The sequence below is a fragment of the Notamacropus eugenii genome, chromosome 5 (assembly GCF_028372415.1).
Source record: "Notamacropus eugenii isolate mMacEug1 chromosome 5, mMacEug1.pri_v2, whole genome shotgun sequence".
In the NCBI taxonomy this organism is placed as follows: Eukaryota; Metazoa; Chordata; class Mammalia; order Diprotodontia; family Macropodidae; genus Notamacropus; species Notamacropus eugenii.
Window position 1 is genome coordinate 309,250,771 of NC_092876.1, and position 22,118 is coordinate 309,272,888.

A 22,118-nucleotide genomic window follows, 5' to 3' on the forward strand; every position below is an offset into this window, starting at 1 on the left:
GCCTTAAGAGATGGAGGCTGGATGACCACTTGCTGAGTACGTTTTTGTAGAGGTGCTTTTTCTTGTATATTTTAGACATTATAGTCACTGAGGGCCCTTCCAGCTCTAAAATTCTGTGATTCTCTGAGTTTACCAGAAGTACAATCACAGGGACTTAAAGATGGAAGTGATCTTAGAAACCACAACTAGAGAGCTGGAAGGTCCATTAGCAATCCAGGTTTCCAGCCCTCACATTTTTTTTCTACTCAAGGAAACAGAAGCTTAGAAAAGGAAACGACTCACCCAAGGTTGCACTGCTACCTTGGGGCATATCCAAGACTAGATCCTAGGAATCCTCACTTACAGACCTGTTTCCTGTTCTTTGATACCACACTCCCTCAGGAATTATACTCTTTTATCTCGTGTAGTAATTATGGGCTTCCGGTGTTATTTCCATTTCCAGTTTTCTCTGTGTAATGACACTCATTACAAAATCTAGACTTCTGACAAAGGTGGGTTTTGTTTTTTTTAACATAACCACAAACAAAAGGAAAAGTGTCCTCAAAAATGTGCACATGGGTTTGTCTGCCTGCATGTGTATGTTTTAGGGGCAGCTAGGTGGTGCAGTGGATAGAGCAGGAGTCAGGCAGACCTGAGTTCAAATCTCACCTCAGACACTTGACACTCACTAGCTGTGTGACCTTGGGCAAGTCACTTAACCCCAATTGCCTCATCCTGGGTCATCTCCAGTCATCCTGATGAATATCTGGTCACTGGATTCAGATGGCTCTGGAGGAGAAGTGAGACTGGTGACCTGCACAGCCCTCCCTCACTCAAAACAAAGTCAAGTGCAAGTCATGTCATTTTTTCTCTGATGGCACAGTCTTCTTTGGCAATGAAGGACGAACACACATGTTTTAGATGACAAGACTCCCTCTAGGGTGTGGCCATGACAGAACCAACCTGTGACCGCAGTCTGCCTCATCATGGCAGCTATGTGATGCAGTTGACAGAGTAGACAGGAGATAAATAACTAGGAATAAGAATTCAGAACAGTTTACCAGACTTGGGAAAGAAGTTCTGTTGCAGTGTACTAGAATCCAAGACCAGCTCCTCTACTTTCCAGCTATGTGACCTCTCTGAGCTTTCCTCACCTATTTCCTCATCTGTTAAATAGGGATGATAATACTTGTAGTACAATATCTCACAGGGTTATCATGAGGAAAGCACTGTGTAACAAGGATCAGCAGTGGCACATTCAAACCCCAGGTAAGCAGTGATTTGTTCAGCCATTTGGAATGCAAAAATTCCATGATCTCATATTTCTAAGCTGTTGAAAGATTTCAAGGCCAGCAGCCTGTCAGGCCCACTCTTTTCCTCAAAATTCTCTTGGGAGAAACCTCTGGTGCTCTGGTCATTTTAGAGGGGAGAGCCGTATTGCTAGAAACCTGTCCCTGTGGTGAAACAATATTATGTATTTCAGAAAGTGAGGTGATGGGCCAGAACTGTTCATCAGATCCTTTTCCTTTTCTTTTTTGGATCCTAACCCTATCACTTCTCATTATTTTCCCCAGCCAGGACCCCTACAATTCCGATATGCTTCCAAGTGAGGTGCCCAAAATTCTCAGTGAATTGCAAGAAGAAGACAGGATGGAAATAATTGAGCAGTAGGTTTGGTTATAATTTCTGATGTTTGTTTTTGCTAAAAAATGTTTGTAGTATCATGTGAAGTATTATGGGGTATGCAGAAGAAGAGTAATTCTGGAGTCCTGTCCTCTATGAAGTGACTTTCTAAATGAAGATATGAGACTAGCATACAAGAATATTAACAGACAATATAAGGCAGGGCATAATGATGCTAGGAGGCAAGTAGATGGTTCAGGTGAATAGAGAGCTAGGCCTGGAGTCAGGAATACCTAAATTAAATCAGATCCTCCCAGCTGTGTGACCCTGGGCAAGTCATTTAACTTCTGTTTACCTTAATCCACTGGAGTATCTCTGCCCAGAAAAACTCCATGGACAGTATGGTCCATAGGGTCACAAAGGGTCAAACATGATTAAATGACTGAACATTAACAAAAACAATTGTTCTAAATATGTGGTTCAAATTCAGTGTCCTTTGAGGTTCCATCCATAGTACAAATATTCTGTGGCTATGAATAATATACACATCCAGGGCCAATTGGTGCGTATAAGGCCAATTGGGCAAGGCTTCACTGGGGAAGAGACAAGATTTAAGCAGGGCCTTTAAACAAGTGGTATAAATTTAATAAATTTTAGGAAATTTGACTATTGATGTCCAACATCCAAAAACAATGTACACATGAATCTCTGCCCCTTTTCTCTGAAACCCTATTAAGATTTAGTAGAAAAGGGCCCTTCAATGGACAGTATTTACATAGTACATACTGTCATCCAAGAAACTGGTTTTCCCTTTTCAGGACCTCCAACACTTTTTATCAATAGCAAAGTCATTAGAGAATGGCACTGAATCTATTGGAATATCGTCTTATTTTAGAGAGAAGAATGAAATTGTTCCATTCATGTGTTTTAGGTTGGATGATTTGTTCGTTTTAGATCTGTGGTAGAATTTTCCACCAAGCACTGATTCTTTTTAAAAAGTGATTTAGGAGAGCTGCACATTTGGCTAGCCAAAGAAGTACAAATTACCAGGTGTATGTGTGTCTATATGCACAACTTTGTATTTATTTCAAAGAAAAAAGATAGAAAGCTACAATATGTAACATTTGAAGAACTAGGAAAGGTTGAAGAAAAAGCATACAAGCATGGGTTGCCTTCATGCAACCTTTAGAGAGCATTAAGCAAACGTAATCAGTTCCTATTGCAATAAGGGTTAAGTGACTTGCCCAGGGTCACACAGCCAGTAAGTATCTGAGGCCTGGTGAACTCAAGTCCTCCCCTAGGGCATGTGCTCTATCCACTGAGCTTCCCCATATTTTTAAAAAAAGTTTCAAATCAGATTCAATAAAAGAAATAATACCTATATTGAATCTTAGATCTAAACATGAAACAGTTGGAAGGAAAGCTTTAACTTCAGTCTGTTTTAGGAATGTATGACTTCTTTGTACAACCTAAAACAGGGTTAAGCCTTAAGTGCTGTGATTTTAGGGATACTTGAAAAATCTAAAGATTCCCCCATCCCTCAAAATACATGTTCTCTACTTGCTTGCTGATGCCTAAAATGCCCTCATTAGACAGTTACTCTTTTGGCTTAAAGCTTTATTCCCTGTTAAATCTACATGGGGCAGCTAGGTAGCACAGTGGAGAGAGTTCTGGGTTTGGAATCAGGAAGACTCATCTTCATGAGTCTAGCCTCAGAAACTTACTAACTGTAACCCTGGGTAAGACACTTTACCTTATTTGCCTCAATTTTCTCATCTGTAAATGAGCTGGAGAAGGAAATAGTAAAGCATTCTAATATCTAGAAAACCTAGATGAGGAAGAGTCTGACAGAATTCAACAACAACAAATCTACTTGGCCCTGGTGGGGAAAATATTTTAATCTTATCAGTCATTTACACTTCAATGTGAATGAGCTTTTTAAAACAGGGAGTTAGATTATCCCTCTGAGATTTTCTAGTTCTAAAACTGTGAGTGATTAGAAGGGGTGTGTGAGAAGCACTTTGGCCTAATGAATAAAAAGCTAGTCTTAGAATCAGGAATTCCTAGGTTCTCACCCTGTCGTTGACTTCCTAACTGGGTAACCCTGATGAAGCCACTTATATTTCTCAGTAATTCAAGCAGGTCTCTTGAGATTCCTCTTCAGGCCAGTCCAAAAACATCAGATCCTTTAAGGAACAAGGTGGAGAAAGCATGAAAGCTTTGGGCACTTGAGAAAGGGTAGGAGAAGAAAAAGGGAAGGCTGTGGATGCCAAAACCAAACAGCCTATTTCATAATTTTGGTGAGACCTGATCAGCAAACACATTCTTTATTATTCCTGCACATTTCCATTCAATTTGAGTAAATTGCACGTGTGAAGAATTGGGCCTCCCATCACTATTTAGGAAACATGCTTAGTTCCACACCTGTCTCTTATCTTATATTTACTTATGGCACTAAACACAGACTGGCCTTACAAGTCATGGCATTACCTAGAAATTATTAACTGAAAATGTTCTGTACTATAACTATCTTTCAACTGAAGGACAACTCTATATTCATTTGAAAAATGATTCCATAGTGGGTCATTCCAGGATATGGTCTCTTTGTTAATAAGGTTCATATCACAAATAGGTTCCATATTGTAACTGAATTGTGTTGCTTGTAAAAAATGTTATAAATTCCATGTATATCAAGGTGCACCCTTCCACTGTCTGTCTCTCTCAGATCCTTACTATTTAGCACTAATCCACTTAATTTTCCTAGGTAATTATTTCATGCTTTCACAATACTATACTACGAAATCAAGATAACAGGAAAGAAATTCTGACTTGTAGTGGTCCTGGTGAAAAAAAAAAAGACAAGGGAATGAAGCTCTGCTTTACAAGATAGTTTCAAATTGTACCTACTGTGTATCTAGTAACAACAACCCAGTAAAATATTACTCAAAGTAATACTTTCTGACTATTCAAAAATATTTCTGGATTTTCTTTCCTTCCATAGTTCTGCATCTTCTTCTGTAGATTTATCTTGCCAGGTTCAAAGGATCTTTAAATACATGCTAGATATTTATATAATCAACAGTAAAATGCTAAGCAACCAGTAGGTGTAGATCACTCTAAATTCTTACCAGCAAAAGAAAGATGCAGAACTGTAGAAAAAAAAGAAGTTCAATAAATATTTTTGAGTACTTACTGTGTAGCACCTAGCACTATTTGGTTCCAGCTATTGAGTAGACATGGCACTTAGACAGAGGCAGCATGGTACAATGAAAAGAGTCCTGGCTCTGGAGTCAGAACCTGGCTTCAAATGCCACCTATGACATTCCTACCTATGTGGCATTGGACAAGCCATGTGACTTCTGTCAATTTCTTAATCTATAAAATTAGAAGGTTGGATTCTAGTTCTCCAAAGTCCCTTTCCATTTTATGATCTAAGGACTCAAGATGGTATATGGAACAGTTCTCTGCCTCTTCAGCAACCAAAGGGCACAAATTTTGAACCCTCTACTTACATAGGAGTTAGTACTGAGATGGCCCACCTTCAGTTGGCTGTCTGTCGGGGAGAGCTCATGAGTGAGTCCAGACATAGGTAGAGCTGACCAGATTTCTGCCCTAACATCACTCTGTGCAATGATAGATAGTGCACTCTAGCCTGGCTGGTGGCCTCTTTGTAGACGTCCCCATTTCCAATGCTTCTCTCTAGAGGCCTGCCACTCAAAACCTCTCAAACTGAACCAGGAGTGATTTTTTTTTCTTTTTCAAACTGCTTTCCAGTTTACTGGGGGGCTTGGTGGTTGTGGTGGTAGCATTTTGTTCATTTGTTTGTTTTTTTAAAGGAAAAGAAAGTAGGCCTATGGTTTAAGCTGGGAGTTAGGCATTCTGCAAGGCTTATGGGGATGCTAATACCAGTGGCTTTCTTCCTTCTGTGGCTAAGCCTACAAGCTTAGTGCTTCTGAGCAAAAAAAAAGTGTCACCTTTGAAAGGGTAAATTCACTTCATCTTCATCTGTTCACTAAATAAGCATCCTGGTTTTTGTTGGTCCACAAGTTTTTTCATAGGTCAGTAGCTTAAGAATTAAACTTAGGATAAAGGACAAAGTAGCCCCAGCTACCACCCAGACAGCCTAAAAAAGGGGACAACAGAAGCAGGGACCATTATTCAGATAGTAAGTGGAAGCAGTTTTCTGGATGGAAATGGGAAGGAAGCTCTTGGGGCTTGGAAGTGGTTTTTGGTTTTGGTTTTTTTACTGTTCTACACCATCCCTGTGGTCTGTGATGTTTACCTGCTTGTGTTCATATCACTCTTGGTTCCTACTGATTTCCTCAGGCCCTGATCCCTAGCAAACAGTCCTATAGAGTTATTTGCTTTGATCCCCCTTCTAGTCCAGCATTCCCTTCCTCTACAATGACTTATTACTTTTCAAGGTCAAGAGACATCCCCTAGAACTTGAGAAATGCTGGGTAAACCCTCTCTCTACCAGGAGACAGGTCTTTTCCCTCAAGTTACATGTGCCTAGGATTGTCTGTTGTTTTGAGGTGTTGTTTGGGTATGTTTGTGTTTTCTGTAATTGTTCCAGATTGTGCTATGTCATCCATGGCTAGTCGGGGGAGGGTTCCATGGAACACTTGAAATGGCTGGTGAAACAGCTCCCTCAGCAGCAGAAGTGTACTGTGCTCACATCTACTTTGTATAACAGTGTAGTGAAATGCTACCATCTGCAGCACCAAATCCCGGGATGGTGACTGCCAACAACACTTAATAGTTACCACAAGAAGCACTTGGGAAAATCAGGGCCCACACACTACACAATAAATCTTTCCAACTATCTTGGCTTACAGATCCCTGTGCAGGGACCTGATGTGTATAGCTCACAGGGTTATGGATCAGAAAGCATGGAAGGCGCTTATGTGTGCCACCATCTGCACTCCATACAAATACATTTTTTGACAGCACAGGAAATGACACTGATAAGGATATGCAGCTGTTTGCTAACCATAAGAGAAGCATTTCCAGATGCTTAATATTGCATCTTCCAAAAATAGTAACTTCACTTTAAAAACTAAATTACATTATTTATAGTTTTGTGATATTCCCAAGGTTCATATAAAATTGTAAGAAAAAAGGGTAAGGGAAAAAGCATTTGTATAACACCTACTGTGCTTCATAGATCTCTCATAACACTTCACAAGTACCTCATATGAATAAATAATATAGCATTAGAATAAATCATATTCTTGATCCGGGGATGCTTCTTTGCACCAGGATCTGTTGCTAGAGAAAAGCTTTTAGAACTGCACATTTAACAGCATAGCAGACAACAGATGCAGAATACATTTCACTGTGTCATTCAGGTATAGTATCATTCTATTAGCATTCTAACCGCAGGACTGAGACAGTGAGATACAGTAATGCAGCTCCTGTAGACATTTTATACTTAATTTATTTAAAACAAAACCTTATAGTTACCTGCAACTTTAAGTTCCATGGGCAAAAATCAGTTCTGTCTCCCATCAAAATGTTGCTGTCCTTCTAGAAGTCCAGCTCAAATCCCCCTTCCTCTATTAAAACTTTCACTGATCAAGATGTTCCTTCTACTCTCTCCTCTACATACATTTAACACTTAGAACCTATCACACCCACTGAAGACCTGTCAGTTATTGCTTTATATTGTGAGTTTCATTTTTATGTCTGATTCATCATCTTCCCCAACTCTATCTAATTAGAACACCCCGACAGAGGGGCTGTGTTTTGTTAAGTAGGCTTGTAGGAGACATTCAATAAATACTGCTGATGAATCTTGTTAATTAGACCTTAGAAGTGGGAAACTTGCTTGAAGTTGGAATAAATGCTGAAAATATCTCTGGGTATAATGCCATTTCGCTTGACACTTGAAAATATCACTCATTCTTTGGTTGTAATTGACTACTTCTCTGGTGAATTTCTTGGTGGATATGGTGATTCATTAATTAAGTCCCCATTACAGGCCTAAAACCTCCTCTGTTGTCTCATAGAATAACTATATACAATGCCTGCATGACCAAATCTACTCATTTTATTTTATTTTGGAGGGAAGGAAAAAACAAGGTACAAGCTAAACATTATTGTTTTTAGGGAGCCTGGTGATCAGCCCTCCAATATATTGACACCAGAAATGATCAGAGCCGAATTTATGATGTTAGAAAGTAAAGATGAAAAAGATGACAAGTAAGTATGCGTGTGTGTGTGTGTTTATAGAGTGTTAAGGAATGGTATTGAACAAACCTACATGTTAGGACAGTCCAGAACTATTAGATATGGATTTAGATATAGCATGAGATGGGTCCAGAATTGAATAGGATAAAAAGATCAAAGCAGATTGCATTTGGAAAATTGTAGAGTACTTTCAGCAAACCCATGCTGTACCTTGACACACAAGGAAAACCTGCCATTTTTATTTAAGCATGAATATTGTCCTGCTGACAATGTATCCCTCCCAGTAATGCTGAGACCTAAGCTAGTAGTTATCGGTACCAGAAGTGTCAAACATGTGGCTAGAGTATAGCTAAATCAGATTAAAATATAATTGGGAAATGTTTGACAAATAAAAATACAATAAAACGTAGGTAATGTTAATAGTGGTTTTCTAAGTCAATATGTGACCTATAAGGGATCCTTATGTGCCATACCCCTTATGTAGTAAACCCGGTTTCTAGTTGACTTTGACACCACCAAGCTAGATCATTGGAGGGAATTCCTTTATCAATAACATTGCAGTCCAAGTATCTATACCAACTTATAATCTCCAAAATTGAGATATACCCATGTCTCCTCCAAAACGTATGTGTGCCTAGAAATGTTGTGGGCAAACCAGGAGTTTTTTTACAGATTGAATCATGTTGTTCCATTTCCTTTTAATTTTGAAGATGTTCATGATTTGAAAACACTTTGGTCATTATTATCATCAAGATATACTTTTATAAAATGAAGATTCCTTTTATAATCCAAAGAATCACTCATAATTTATTAGGCTTATAAGTCTGGGTTTTTATTTATTCTGTTTTCTCTTAAAGAAGCACTCAGCTATAAAACCAGATAAAGACCCTCTTGCTAAGGGTTTTAAAGCCCATTAGTCCCATAGCAATTACAAACTCTTCACATCAAATAGGTCCTTTATGTATCTCATATCTTCCAACTTTTAACAGCAAGAAAAGGGAGCCTTAGATTTATGGACTTTTTCTCTGCCCCATGTCTACCAAAGTGCATATGTCCATGTATACAAAACATGTTACTGGAGTACTGAGACTTCTCATTGATTTAGCATTTTAAGATTTACAAATCACTTTCCTCACAACAATTCTGTGACTTGGGTGTGAGTATTACTTTCCCCATTTTACAAATGAGGAAACTGAGGCCTAGAGACCAAAGTGATTTGCCCAAGTTCACAGTGAGTGTTAGAGCTAGGATTTGGACTCTTGGTCTCTTTCAAGTTCAGCATCCTTACCAGAACACTATGCTATCTCACCTAACAAGTAATGAGACTATGTCATTTATAGCTTGTAGAAGTCAGCTTTATTCCTTTTAGTAGCAAGAAGAATTTAAGGACAAGAATGAAAAACAAGTTACTTCCCTACTCTTGTTTATATTCTAGTACCATGCCATAAAACTCTTGACTATAATTTTCAAACCTTATTGGACCTATTAGGAAAATAAATTATTTTATCCTTGTGTAATGCCAATGCAACAACTCATAGCAGCTGCTACGAATACGCATATGTGTTTCCAGCGGAGATTCACAAAATATAATAAACTCTTTTCCTCAAAGGCAAAACCAAAATATTCATTTAAAACATCACTATTTAGATACCAAGAGGTAAGATTTAGCAAGGTACTCATCACCAGTCCAGAGAGTGCCAACATCTTAAGCATTTTTTCTCTTAAGCCTCCCCACAAACAAATTCCCCTAGGCAGAACTCCTCCCTCTGCCAGCTAGCTTCTCTCTCTCCAACATTCTATTTTAGTTAAAATTCCATCAGGCAAGCTCCTCCCATAGTAGGCTCCATGTGACTCAGGATGTATCGCAGGATGTATCACAGCTATGAGCTGGGCCAGAGCTCAAAGCAAGTCACACAGGCCTATTAATGGACGGGGAAGATCTTCCTATTCCATTAACATTACGCCTGGTCATTTCCAAAAGCCCCAAAACAAATTCTTCCAGAATAAACCAAGTTTGGCCTAAAAGGGCAGAGCTTTTAAAGAGGCCTGTTCCATCCCATAGAATTTGGGGTCTCCTTGGCCATTACACCTCTCCCTAGTAGTCCTTCTTGTTTCATGTCTATAAACCTGTTCCTACAACAGCTATCTATCTTTGTATCTATCTATCTTTGTATATACCAACTAGGCAAAGGGTATCATCTGTTAAAATGAAGACCGTAAGGTCCCATCCAGCTTTAAGTCTTGTTCCTGTGACCCAGAGCCCTACTTTAGGCATGAAGATTCCACATTCTAGCCTAGAACCAGAACCAGAGCAAGGTTGGCCTCAATGTACCCACTGTTAGTCTCTAAGAATTTGTTTTAATTCTTAGCTTCCTGCTTAATTACACCCAAGTCAATAATGGGCAACCAGATACAGTATAGATTATAACCAGTCCATAACTATCCAAACATCTGTGGTTTTCTATGGGTATGTGGCAATAGATTTTTGGTCACCCTTTATCACTTAGAATATGAAGATTTTGCATATCATTGGTTTGTTTTGTTTTCTAACCATTATTCTTCATATAACCTCAAGGCCATCTAGGCACATATCTCCTTCAAAAGTCTGGACAGCTGGATAGATAATGCAGCTGTGTTCTAGGTTTTAGCAGGAGTTCATAATACTCAAACAAGACCAACATCTTACTTTTTTCAGATTTTTTTTTCTTAACAATATAAAATTTTGTTCCTGAAATTGTTTACCTCAAGAACAAATGAGTCAGTTCTGGACCAACTGACGTGTAGTTTTCAATCTTAACACTATATAACCCCTGATGGCCCCATGCTATTTGGATTACTTGAACTGAATCTAATCCCAGTGATTTGAATGTATAGCATAACCATGTGCAAGTCATGTAATCTCTCTGAGCCCCAATTTATTCATCTATGAAATGGGAATAATAATACCTTTGCTTCCTGCCTCATGTAGAGGTTGGGAGGAAAGTACTTTGTAAATTCTGTCATAGAAGTACAAGTTGTCATCACTGTTGTGATTTGTTGATCTGCACTGCTGGGGCCCGCTTCCTCACTGAGAGTTCCCTTATTCCAGTGAAATTGCAGGTACCACTCCAAAATAGATAAGATGTAGGACTAAAATGTATGGATGGTGCCACTGGCAGCAATGTTAGTCTTGTTTTCATGATGGGAGTAGGGGTGGGGAAGATTGAGGGCAGGACATATGTCAATGAATCTGTGATCTTTGCCATGTAGGCACCCAGCCATTCATTCTCCTCTTAGGTGACTCTTGTCCATGACCTCCCATTAATCCTCCTTTGAAAATCTGCCCAATGCCTAGGAGTCTTCCTTTAGGTCTTGTAATATGGCATGGTTAGCAGCACAACCCTCAGGCTGTCTACCTCTTATCCCTGAATCTTACCACATGATTGACATATCTCCCCTTTTCATTAGATATATCTTTTATAATCATGTCTTTTATGTCATTGCTCCATGCCAAGTAATTATTTGTTATATTTTTCATAACAACTTGTTTATTGTCTTTCTCTGTGTCTCTGTGTTTTTTGTTTGTTTGTTTGCATGTTAAGAGACCATCCATCTCCTGAAAAACTTGGAATAAAGGTGTCTCAGAACGTCCAAAATATGCAGTCAAAATCAAACAATAGAAACCTACTTCTGGAATAAAAGTTTCCAATAGGTCAGTTGCTATCCTTCATTTTCAGCGATACAAATTAGCTTTTTGTGACAATTCACTTTGGGGTCTTTTTGCCAAGCAGAACAAGGTTACGATTTTGATAATTTGGTAGCATAATACATTATTTTTAATTGATAGTATAATACATTATCGAATATACTTGTCTGTACAGAGTATGCTTCTTGGGTAGTGTGTCTTCTTTAAAATAAAATAAAAGAATAATGTTAAGTTTTGAGATATTTTATCTAGAGCAGGCAAAAAGACTATTTTTGAATTGAGCTGATTTAGAAAATGTTCTGTATGTATTTTCTTCTGTTTGCCCATACTGAGAGCTATTCTTCTAGAATAGCCCCAGGGCCTCCAGTGTGGGTATGTTGGGCAACCCCTTTCATCTTTTAAATGACCAGATATCTTTCAGCAGTGATTTTCTTTACTATCATAATTACTTTCTCCCCTCTGCAGAAGGACTTAGGTCTCCAAGTAAACTCATTTTTGCACTTGACTCAAGGACCAATGATATTTAAAAGGTAAAACCTTACTCCAATCAACAAACTGATAAATATGTATTGATCACCTACTATGTGCAAGGCACCATTTTCATTGCTTCAGGGGAATCCATAGATGCATATACACAGCTCAGGCTTCCAAGAATCTCAGATCCATTAGGGGAGAGAACCCATTTTCAGGTGGAAAAAGAACACAAAACATTGTGTGATGACGTGGTACAAGGAATGGTAAAGCTAATACATAACAGTGTTCCCAGGAATGAAAAGGGATAACTGGTCTCTTGGTCATGGGCCAAGTGGAGAATATAGTGATAGTGAGTCTTTAGCCTTACCCATAAGAGAAGAGCTGCACTGTTATTTGTGAATTATAGAAAAAAGGATATATGGCCAGTTCCCAGAACCTCATAAGACATGGACATAGCCCCACTTGCCTCCCAGGCTAATCCAGATTTCAGATACTTTGCAGGTTTGCGTACAATCAAAAGTATAGCTTGCAAGCCATCACAGATACCTTTTCTTATATTCACCAGAACTCAAATGAAAACAAAAGAGAGTTAATCAAACAGCATTGCAAAACAAGTTACAAGAAGGATTCCCCCAAACAAACCGGGGTACATTCTCCTACAGGTTACTATACCATTTCAGGTCCTCCTGGCTCCTGCTCTAGTGCTCCAGCCACTGCACCACCTAGCTGCTCCAACTTGACACTCACTAGCTGTGTGGCCTTAGACAAGTCACTTAACCCCAATTGCCTCATCCTGGGTCATCTCCAGTCATCCTGATGAATATCTGGTCACTGGATTCAGATGGCTCTGGAGGAGAAGTGAGACTGGTGACCTGCACAGCCCTCCCTCACTCAAAACAAAAAGTTAAGTGCAAGTCATGTCATTATTTCTCTAATGGCATGGTCTTCAGCAACAAAGGACAAACACACACACACACACACCATCAATGGGGAGAGGAGGCACAGTCAAGGAACATATGAGACCAGGCAATCTAAATGAGGGGGCCATCTTAGACCTCAGTCACTGGAGAGCCACTGAGGTACTCTGGTGATACCATCCCAATTGTCTTTGTTGGGCATCTCCACTGAGCTGCTCCCTCCTGCCACATGGTTCCCTTAACTTGTAAGGCGGTTTCATCTCTAAGCAGAAGCTGTGGCTTTTGGATTCTCCACTCCGAAAAGCCCATTGCCTCAGGGGCTACTTTGGCCCTTTTCAAATTCAGACCCCCAACCTGGTAGCTAGAAAAGTCTTTTGGCATTTAAGTCTTGTCTTTTCAACTCCACTCTGTCTAAATCCTTCTTTGATTTCAGAGTGGGCAAGTCCAGTTTGAGGAAACTACTGGCACTTTCTATTTGACTCAGAGTGAAAAAATTCCTCTCAACTTCTATCCTGTCAATCAAGATCTAAGTTAAAATAGGGTTGGTAGTCTTTGTCTCTCCTTTCCCCAGCAACCAAATTATTGTCATCTGTATGCTCATAAGCTTTGTCTGAGACACCATTCAGTTTTTACACAAAAGAGGTAATTTATCCCCTTTCATGGTGCAAATTAGGACCTAGCTACTTTCTCATTGGGGCAGCTAGGTAGCAGAGTGGATGGAGCATGAAGTCCCGAGTTCAATACCAGTCTCACACAGTTACTAGCAGTGTGACCACAGGCAAGTCAGTTCACCCTGTTGGCCTCAGTTTCCCCATCTGTAAAATGAGCTGGAGAAGGAATGGCCAACTACTCCAGTATCTTTGCCAAGAAAACCCCCAATGGGGTCATGAAGAGTCAGACATGACTGAACAGCCACAATTTTCTCATTAGTTTTAGTAATGAACTTAAAGTCAGACTAAGGGACCTCTTATTTTTGCTGTGGGTATGCTAGATTAGAATTAAAAGGGAACATTTCTAAATGTCCTATTCAAGGCTCTTCTGACTTAAGAATAAAATCATTAGGCCTTGCCATCCTTTTCTTCCAGAAATACATACCATTTCTTACTAAAATAAATTTTCTTTGTCTGAAGATAGCAACAACCGAAGTCTTGAATGTAAATGCTTTTGAAACTCCACTTTGGTAGACCTCATTTAGCAATTTTGTCACTTATTTTCTTGGGGTGAGGGGAAAGAGGGATTAATCATTGTATATCTCTCTGGTGAATTTCTAAAACTTCAAGGGGAATCTGATGCACCCTCAAAAGTTCTCTGGCTCCCTAAAACGTGTTCCCTACATATGGAAAAGAAATAGTAATATCCACATTTCATTTGTGCAGGAAATGTAGCAATTTGGTTTCTGGGGGAAACAGAACCCTCTAAGTAGTTTATTTGAAGAGATTGATGTGTATACACAGGAAACTCACCAACCAACCTAGATTTTAAAAAGAAATATATCAAGGATGAAAGCAAGGTCAGGTAACAGGTTAAATATAAAAGCATGACAGCCCTATAAAAAGAGTTTAAGGAATGATAAACTCAGAACGAATTGAAGCTGGTAAAGGGAGCTCAGGATTAACAAAAAGCATTTTCTTAATAAGCCATTTGAGAGAAAAAGGATCAAAGAAGGGATAGCATTTTTGCCTGGAGTGGATCAGACTACAGCAACCAACAACACAGAGAAGAAAGAGTTACTTGATTCTTAATGGTGTTTCTATTTTCACCGCCAAGGAGAATTACCTTTTTACAGGAAGTGATGTAACAGAAATGACTAATGGGAATTGATCTCCAAAACAAGGAAAGAGTAAGAGAAGACAAAGTTGACCTTGATGACTTCAAGTCACCCTACCCAGATGAACTACATCCTCAGCTTTCAGAAGGACCACAAGGTGTGATTGCTCAGGTCCTCTTAGTGATATTTGAAAGATGGAAAACAGGAGAGGTGCTACAAGATTGAAGAAGGGAAAATTTTGTGCTGATTTTTAAAAAATGGAAGAGAAAGTATGCAAACTATAGGCCCCTGCACTTGACTTCAATTCCTGGGGAAATTCGCAAAGGGATCATTTAAGAGAAGGTTAGCTAACATCTAGAAGGGGAACCAGTGATTACAAAGAACCAATTTGGTTTCATGAAGAGGTCAAGGTCAAGCCAGACTATCCTCATTTCCCTTTTTTTGAATAAGATTACTGAACTAGTAAATGGAAGGAATATTGTGGGTATCATTAGCCTAGATTATCAGAGAAGTTTTCATAAAACTATCTCATCCTAGTCTTGTGTATAAGATGGAAAGATACAGATTAGACAGTAATACAAATAGACTCAGAAGTGGTTGGATGGTTGTACTCAAAGAGCTTCTGTTAATGGTTCATTGTCACTGTTGGAAGAAGTATTTAGTGGAGTGTCCCCCACCCCTCAAATTTGTGCTTGGCCCTGAGTTACTTAATATTTGTATCACTGACTTGGATAAAACCATAGATTCACACGTAACACAAGGCTGCTAAGAATGACTAACATACTGGGTAACAATCAGGATCCAAAATGATCCTGACAGGCTAGAGCATCAGGCTAAGTCTAACATGAGGAAATTCATTTGAGATAAATGTGAGGTACTGAGTACAAAAAAAAATCAGCTTAACTAGAACAGAATGAGAGGGGGGGATGGTAAAATAGCAATTTGGGGTGGGGGGACTCTAGAGGTTTTAAAAGGACTCCAAGTGTAATATGAGTCAACAGTGTGATGTGACAGCCAAAAATGTGGATGCCATCTTGGGCTACATTAGGAGAGCATAGCTTCTAGGAATAAGGAAGAGACAGCCCCATGTGTTCAGATCTGGGTCCCATAGTTAAAGAGGTGGATTGAACAATGATAACCAACAACAGAGAGAAGACAGAGCTACTCAGTTCTTAGTGATGCTTCTATTTTCTCTGCCAAGCAGAATTATCTTTGCACTAGAGATGACACAACAGAAAGGACGTTGGTAAGCGAGACAAGAGGAGGATAGTTAAAGTAATAAAGGGTCAGTCTTAAGTTCATCAAGCATAGTACAGATGGTCATTTGTGGCGGTTCCTTTATGTATGGATTGGACTAAATAGCCCCTAAAAGTCTCTTCCACCTTTTAAATTTTGTGATCACCACTCTAGATATCATTGAATACTTAATAAACTTTGACTAGATGTTGTATTCAAAGATGGAAGTATGATGAATTCTCCAGAAAACACACAGGTAATTGCCAAGTTGAGAAAAACAGAGAATAGTAATTCCCTTGGATCTATCCAAAAGTTATTTATTATTTCCTCCTTCCTATCTTCCCACCCAAAAAAAGAAATGCCCTAAATTAGGTCTTTAAAATGGCAGTGGGGCCTATGGACTGACCACAAGGGATTTTGTGATCAACCATATGAAGGGTGGCAAGATGGATCACATAATCTTCCATTCAGTAGCCAATCATTGAGATTATCTTCATCAGAACCACACTTACCTTTGATGTTCAACACTGCCCTTCCCCCTACTATGCAAGATCCCCCTTTCTGAAATGAGCAGAGAGCTCCCAGGAACCCACAGCAGCCATTATGTCAGCGACATTGGGAAAGTCATGCCACCATACCTTGTTACAAAGTCACCTTTGTGTCTTACAAAGTTACCTTGTCACCTCAAGTCTCAAATGCAGTGACTGGTGGGTAAAGCGTACCACCTGCCCCACTTTTCATTTTGGATGGGACCAAGTAAGATTCAGGTTGAACAGGTGTGAACAGATTGTGACTTGCATCACAAATGGCTTTGTTCTTCCCCTTAAGCCCACTCTCCTTCAGACATCCCTATTCATCCTTCTAGTCAGCCTGTTCTCACACCTTCCTCAACCTCTCCAATGCCCCACCTCCACCACTACCACCACATCAGATCAGCTGCCTAATTTTGTTGAATCTCTAAAATCTGTCCCCCTCTCTCTACTCACCAAGCCAGCAGTCAAATTGACGTCCTTAGCGCTGCTCACCTGGATTATCACAATAGCTTTTGAATGAGTCTCCCTGCCTCAAGTCTGTAAGTCATCCTCCATCCAGCTGTCCAAGTGATTTTTTTTTCTTTTCTTCGTGTGTGGTTTCACCAATTTTAATTTGGTTAATAACTCATTTATATAGCATTTTCAAGTTTACAAACCACTTTCCAGACAATCAGGAGGTGGGTAGTGCAGGTAGTGTTTTGGGTTTTTTTAATATTTTTTTTCCCCAAAATTACATGTTAAAACAATTTTTTAACATTTTAAGTTCTAAATTCTAACTCTCCCTCCTTTCCACTTTTCCTGAGATGGAAAGTAATTTTCTTGAAACCAAGGTCATCTGTGTTAAGTATGTAATATATAATATATATTATGTATACTATATATTATATATAAGCATATACACACTGAGAATATACTCCAAATTTTTTTTACTGATGAAGATTTGAAATAGAAAAAGTTTGGAAGCTGCTGATCTGATAATGGGACCCTGAAAAACCAACACAGTGAGTGAATTTTTGTCTTCTAAGCCAATCTAATCCTCTCTACGCCCTTACCATCACTAATGTGTATTCCTTTGCTACCCTTTCTCCTAGGCCAAACACATGTTTGGAGACACAGACCATTAATGAGAATGAAAAGCAAAATGGACTCACTGTAACTGTTCCCTTTTTTCTGAGCTATTGGCCCACCTAACTGGGGCAATGAGCCTCTCCTAGAATGTCCTGAAGTGACTGCTTGGATAATCCCAAAGGTAAAGTCATCTCATTGATGGATGGCCATTTGGAACTACCCATCAGTCTCATGATAATTTTGAAGGCCTTATTTCAGGTGGTCCTCATTCTCAACTCTGGCATCCTATACTGTTAGGTCTGTCCCTGCCTTTCCTCAGATATCCTCAAATAGGCAGCAGTGCCTAAAGCTGGATCATAGGACAAAATATTCCTTGTTCTCCCCATTTGGATTTGCCTTCCCCACCTCCCACCCCATAGGAATGACAAGGATCCTGTATTCCTAGATGAAATGTAGGAAGACAAGCAGGCTTGTGTGTTTCTTCTTGGTGACTGGTTCTCCTCCTAGAGATCTTCTTCTGGCTTAGGCTGGGCCTTTGAAGAACTCCTGAGGCAGGGCAGAGTTTGTTAAATTCTTTTGTGCCACAGGCCACTTTGTCAGTGTGAAGAGAGCTGATGAACCTGTTGTCAGAATAATGTTTTTAAATATATAATATAAAATACATAGTATTACAAAGGAGATCAGTTATGTTGAAAGTCATCAAAATGTATTTTTTAAATTTTATTTTTAGGTTTCAACATTCCGTTCCATAAGATTTTGAGTTCCAAATTTTCTCTCCATCTCTCCCCAACCCACACCCCAATAGAACATGTAATTTGATATAGGCTCTACATATACATTCGTATTGAACCTACAACATATATTTTAAAAACTAAATTCATAGACCCTAGGTTAAGAAGCTCTGGGCTAAGAGGCAGCTCACAGTTTGACTTTCTTCCTGAATGCCTTTTTTCAGTTCTGTCATCCTTTGTGATCCATCACACTCCACCTGTATTATGTGTCTAGTCATTCTTTTCACTGTCCCTTCCTCTCTGCCGTTGGCATCCTATTCGGGAGGCATTTAAGCATCTCCACTGAACCTTCTCCAGCTGCCATACAGCTCAAACTGAGCTCTCCCTCTGCTGGCAGCAAGCAGATGCTACAAGTTTCTTCGGTTGAAATGGGCAATGAAGGAAGGTGGGTATGACTGAAGGTGGGGCCTGTGGAGGAAGGATGATGCACATTCAGTGGGACAGATAAAATTTGGAGAGTCAATAACTTCTCCAAGAAGTGAGCTGACCTTTTCCAAATGCCAAAGATGCCCAGGGGTTATTCTTGTCTGAGAAATTTCAGAGTGGTTTCACAGGCTACCTCCCTCCATTTGATTCTCACTGCTAGTGAAGGCAAGTTAAAATAATGCCATATCTTTGTGTCCCACTTTCCAGTTCATAAAACAGCTTCACAGCATCATCGGATTCTCACAACCCCTCTGTTACCCTGGCATCAGGGATATTGTCACAGATGAGAAAACAACAGCTCAGAAAGGGACTTGCTCAAGGTCACATGATTAGTCAATCACAAGGCCAGAACTCAAGGCCAGGTTTTCATGACTCTTCAAGTCTTTCATTTTTGCCCCCGCCATATCACCTCTTTCTGACCCAAGGTATCATCTAACCCAGGACAAAAGCCCAGGACTCCCCAAGGGCCTGGACATTCCTAGAACAGCAACCTGAGAAAGTATATTCACATCTTAGCCCCTTCCCCAGGATATTACTCCTCAGTAAATCCAGAGATGACCAAATAGTGGTATGAAGTGGTTCTGACAAAACCCACTGAATTTAACTATTCCTTTCAGCCTCCTTGATGCAGATAATAAATTCCAGGAGGGCAGGAACTCTCTTATTCACCTATATGTTTTCCTTCTTGACTTGAACATGGGAGATGCTTGCTTACTATTTGTTGAATGAGCAAATCTCCAGTCTATTTGAACTTGTCATATTATTCTGTAATAATAGCATTCTATGTGTTCAACAAGTATAGACAGGCCCTCAGTCAGCTCTGGACTTAAGTCTTGTGGGGAAGACAGAGAAGTAAAAGGCCCAGTCTCCATCTTAGTGAAGTTACCAGTCTTCATGGTAACTTCATGACCTGGGTCATCTCCAGTCATCCTGATGAATATCTGGTCACTGGATTCAGATGGCTCTGGAAGAGAAGTGAAGCTGGTGACCTGCACAGCCCTCCCTCACTCAAAACAAAATCAAGTGCAAGTCATGTCATAATTTCTCTGACTCGTGTCTTGTTTGCCCAACTAGATCATCAGCCAAAGGTTATGTGTCTCTCTCCTTCTTGCCTCTCTGTATTTCCAACTACAGATTTATACACAACAGAAGCTGTTATGGTGCTGACTAGCCTGCTGAGTATGTTAAAAATGCCCCAAATAAAAGTTCAACCATCCTTTGCCTCCATTTCTTTTCACTTGAATTTTCACTAGTTTAAAAACAATCTCTTAGGATGCCTTTATTAATAACCCTGAGTCTTTCAAAATTTTATAAATATTAATTTATCCATCTTTGCAAGCAAGGGAAGTGTTTCTATTCCATGATATTTAATATCAACCTGGAACATGTGAGCTTAATTCTGGGGAAAAATGAGCTTAGTAGATTTCTGGGTGCAAAAATACAGGATTTAGGTAGATAAGAACTGACTCTGTTGACAGCTGGATTGAATCGCTTCTCTTTCCGCAATCACAATGTCCATTTGTTCCCTTAGAAATAAGTTATATCTCTTTTAATCTCTCTAGAACAATTATCTCCCAAGTGGGCCGTGACCTGACAATATGGCTGCCTTGTCTAAATTTCCTGGCAAATGTCTCTGTGCTTTCCTTGGTGTGCTTCATGATGAGAAAGCAGGTGAAGGCTAATCACACTCCCACCCTATGCCATTGCCATACTATGCCTAAAGGGCTATAAAATTGTGCATACCCTTTGTCCCAGCAATACTACTGCTATAAGGGGCAGCTAGGTGGTGCCGTGGATAGAGCACCAGTGCAGGAGTCAGGAGGACCTGAGTTCAAATTTCACCTCAGACACTTGACACTCACTAGCTTTGTGACCTTGGGCAAGTCACTTAACCCCAATTGCCTCATCCTGGGTCATCTCCAGTCCTCCTGATGAATATCTGGTTATTGGATTCAGATGGCTCTGGAGAAGAATTGAGGCTGGAGACCTGCACAGCCCTCCCTCACTCAAAACAAAGTCAAGTGCAAGTCATGTCATCATTTCTCCGATGGCATGGTCTTTGGCAACAAAGGATGAACATGCACGCCTACACTACAACGCCACAGATCATTGTGGTTAATAATAGGCATTGAGGTCCATACAGCAACCTGCAGTTAACTTTTAATCTATCTTCTTAGCCTTCAGGTAGGATCCTATCTATACCTAAGGATGAGATCTGCTTTTTCCTGAACTGGTCTTCAATGCTGAGGCAATGTCCTTGGCAGGGGTAGGTAGCAGGGGCAGGGTTAGGGTGACTTCTCTATCCCTCTCAGTCCTAAGATTTTACTCACTTGGAAGCTCTACCCTCAGCAATTATTCAAGATCCAGCTTATAAAAGCCATCACCTGGGAGAAAACTTCCCTGACTGCCCCTCACTTTTAGTCTCAGTCCTCTCTGCACTGAAACATTCATATTTAGATCATTTGATATTTATGCTGGTCTGTAACTGTTTTTAATGTCATTGTAGGTATTTCTGACCCGTTTCAGATTGAAATTACCCCCTCAGGGACAATGATTAGATCTTGTTATTTTATATTTAGTTAATTCTTGCTCAGGGCAGCTACGTGGCACTGGGGAGGGAGCACTGGCCCTGGAGTCTGGAAGTTGTCCTGTCATTTTTCAGTCACGTCCAACTCTTAGCAACCCTATTTGGGGTTTTCTTGCAAAGATACTGGAGTCAGAAAGACCTGAATTCATATGCAGCCTTACGACACTTAACTAGATGTGTGACTCTAAGCAAGTCAGTCGTTAACCCTGTTTGCCTCAGTTTCCTCATCTGTAAAATGACCAGAAGAAAGAAATGGCAAATGGCTCTAGTATCTCTGCCAAGAAAACTCCATATGGCATCATGAAGAGTTGAACACAGCTTGAAAAAAACTAAACAACAATAAATTCTTGCTCCTTCTTCAATGCCCAGAACAGAAAAATACATAAACAGTAGACCCATAGGAAGGACGTGGTGATATGTTTGGGCATCTGGTGCCACCTGGTGGACACTACAGTTCAGCTCCACAGCTGTGACCTAATCATTATCAGTCAGCATCAAGGCTTTCTTATGTAAAAGCTGGTTGAAATCATACAAGAGCTGAGTAAAAAGGAAATTTAAAAATCATATAAGCCATTTTCCTTGATGAAGAAAATAATGCTCAGTGAATTGAAATGATCTGTGCATTGTTACAAAGATATTAAATATCAGAGCTTGGACTCAAAACCAGGTCTCCTCATTACCTATGAAGTACTCTTGAATAGATAACCCTGAATAGATAACCAAGGAAAGAACCTTGCTTTTACTTCAACAACTAACAAGACAGAAAAGGAAAATGGTCCTTGTGAAAAGGAATTGCTTGGAAGAAAAAAAATTAGCCACAATAAAGTTGGGAAATTCCC

The 22,118-nt window shown here is 39.7% G+C and overlaps 1 protein-coding gene across 5 annotated transcripts in view; it reads left to right on the forward strand.

The window, feature by feature from the left end:
* Positions 1–11,489, forward strand: part of CFAP221 (cilia and flagella associated protein 221) — a 104,652-nt gene extending 93,163 nt beyond the window's left edge. For all 5 annotated transcript variants that reach the window (XM_072613339.1, XM_072613338.1, XM_072613341.1 and 2 more), the window contains 3 exons: positions 1,554–1,646; positions 7,714–7,806; positions 11,376–11,489. In XM_072613339.1, the coding sequence (XP_072469440.1) occupies positions 1,554–1,646; positions 7,714–7,806; positions 11,376–11,472 (283 nt within the window). In that variant the 3' untranslated portion in view covers positions 11,473–11,489. The remainder of the gene's footprint in view (positions 1–1,553; positions 1,647–7,713; positions 7,807–11,375) is intronic.
* The last annotated feature ends 10,629 nt before the right edge of the window (positions 11,490–22,118 follow it).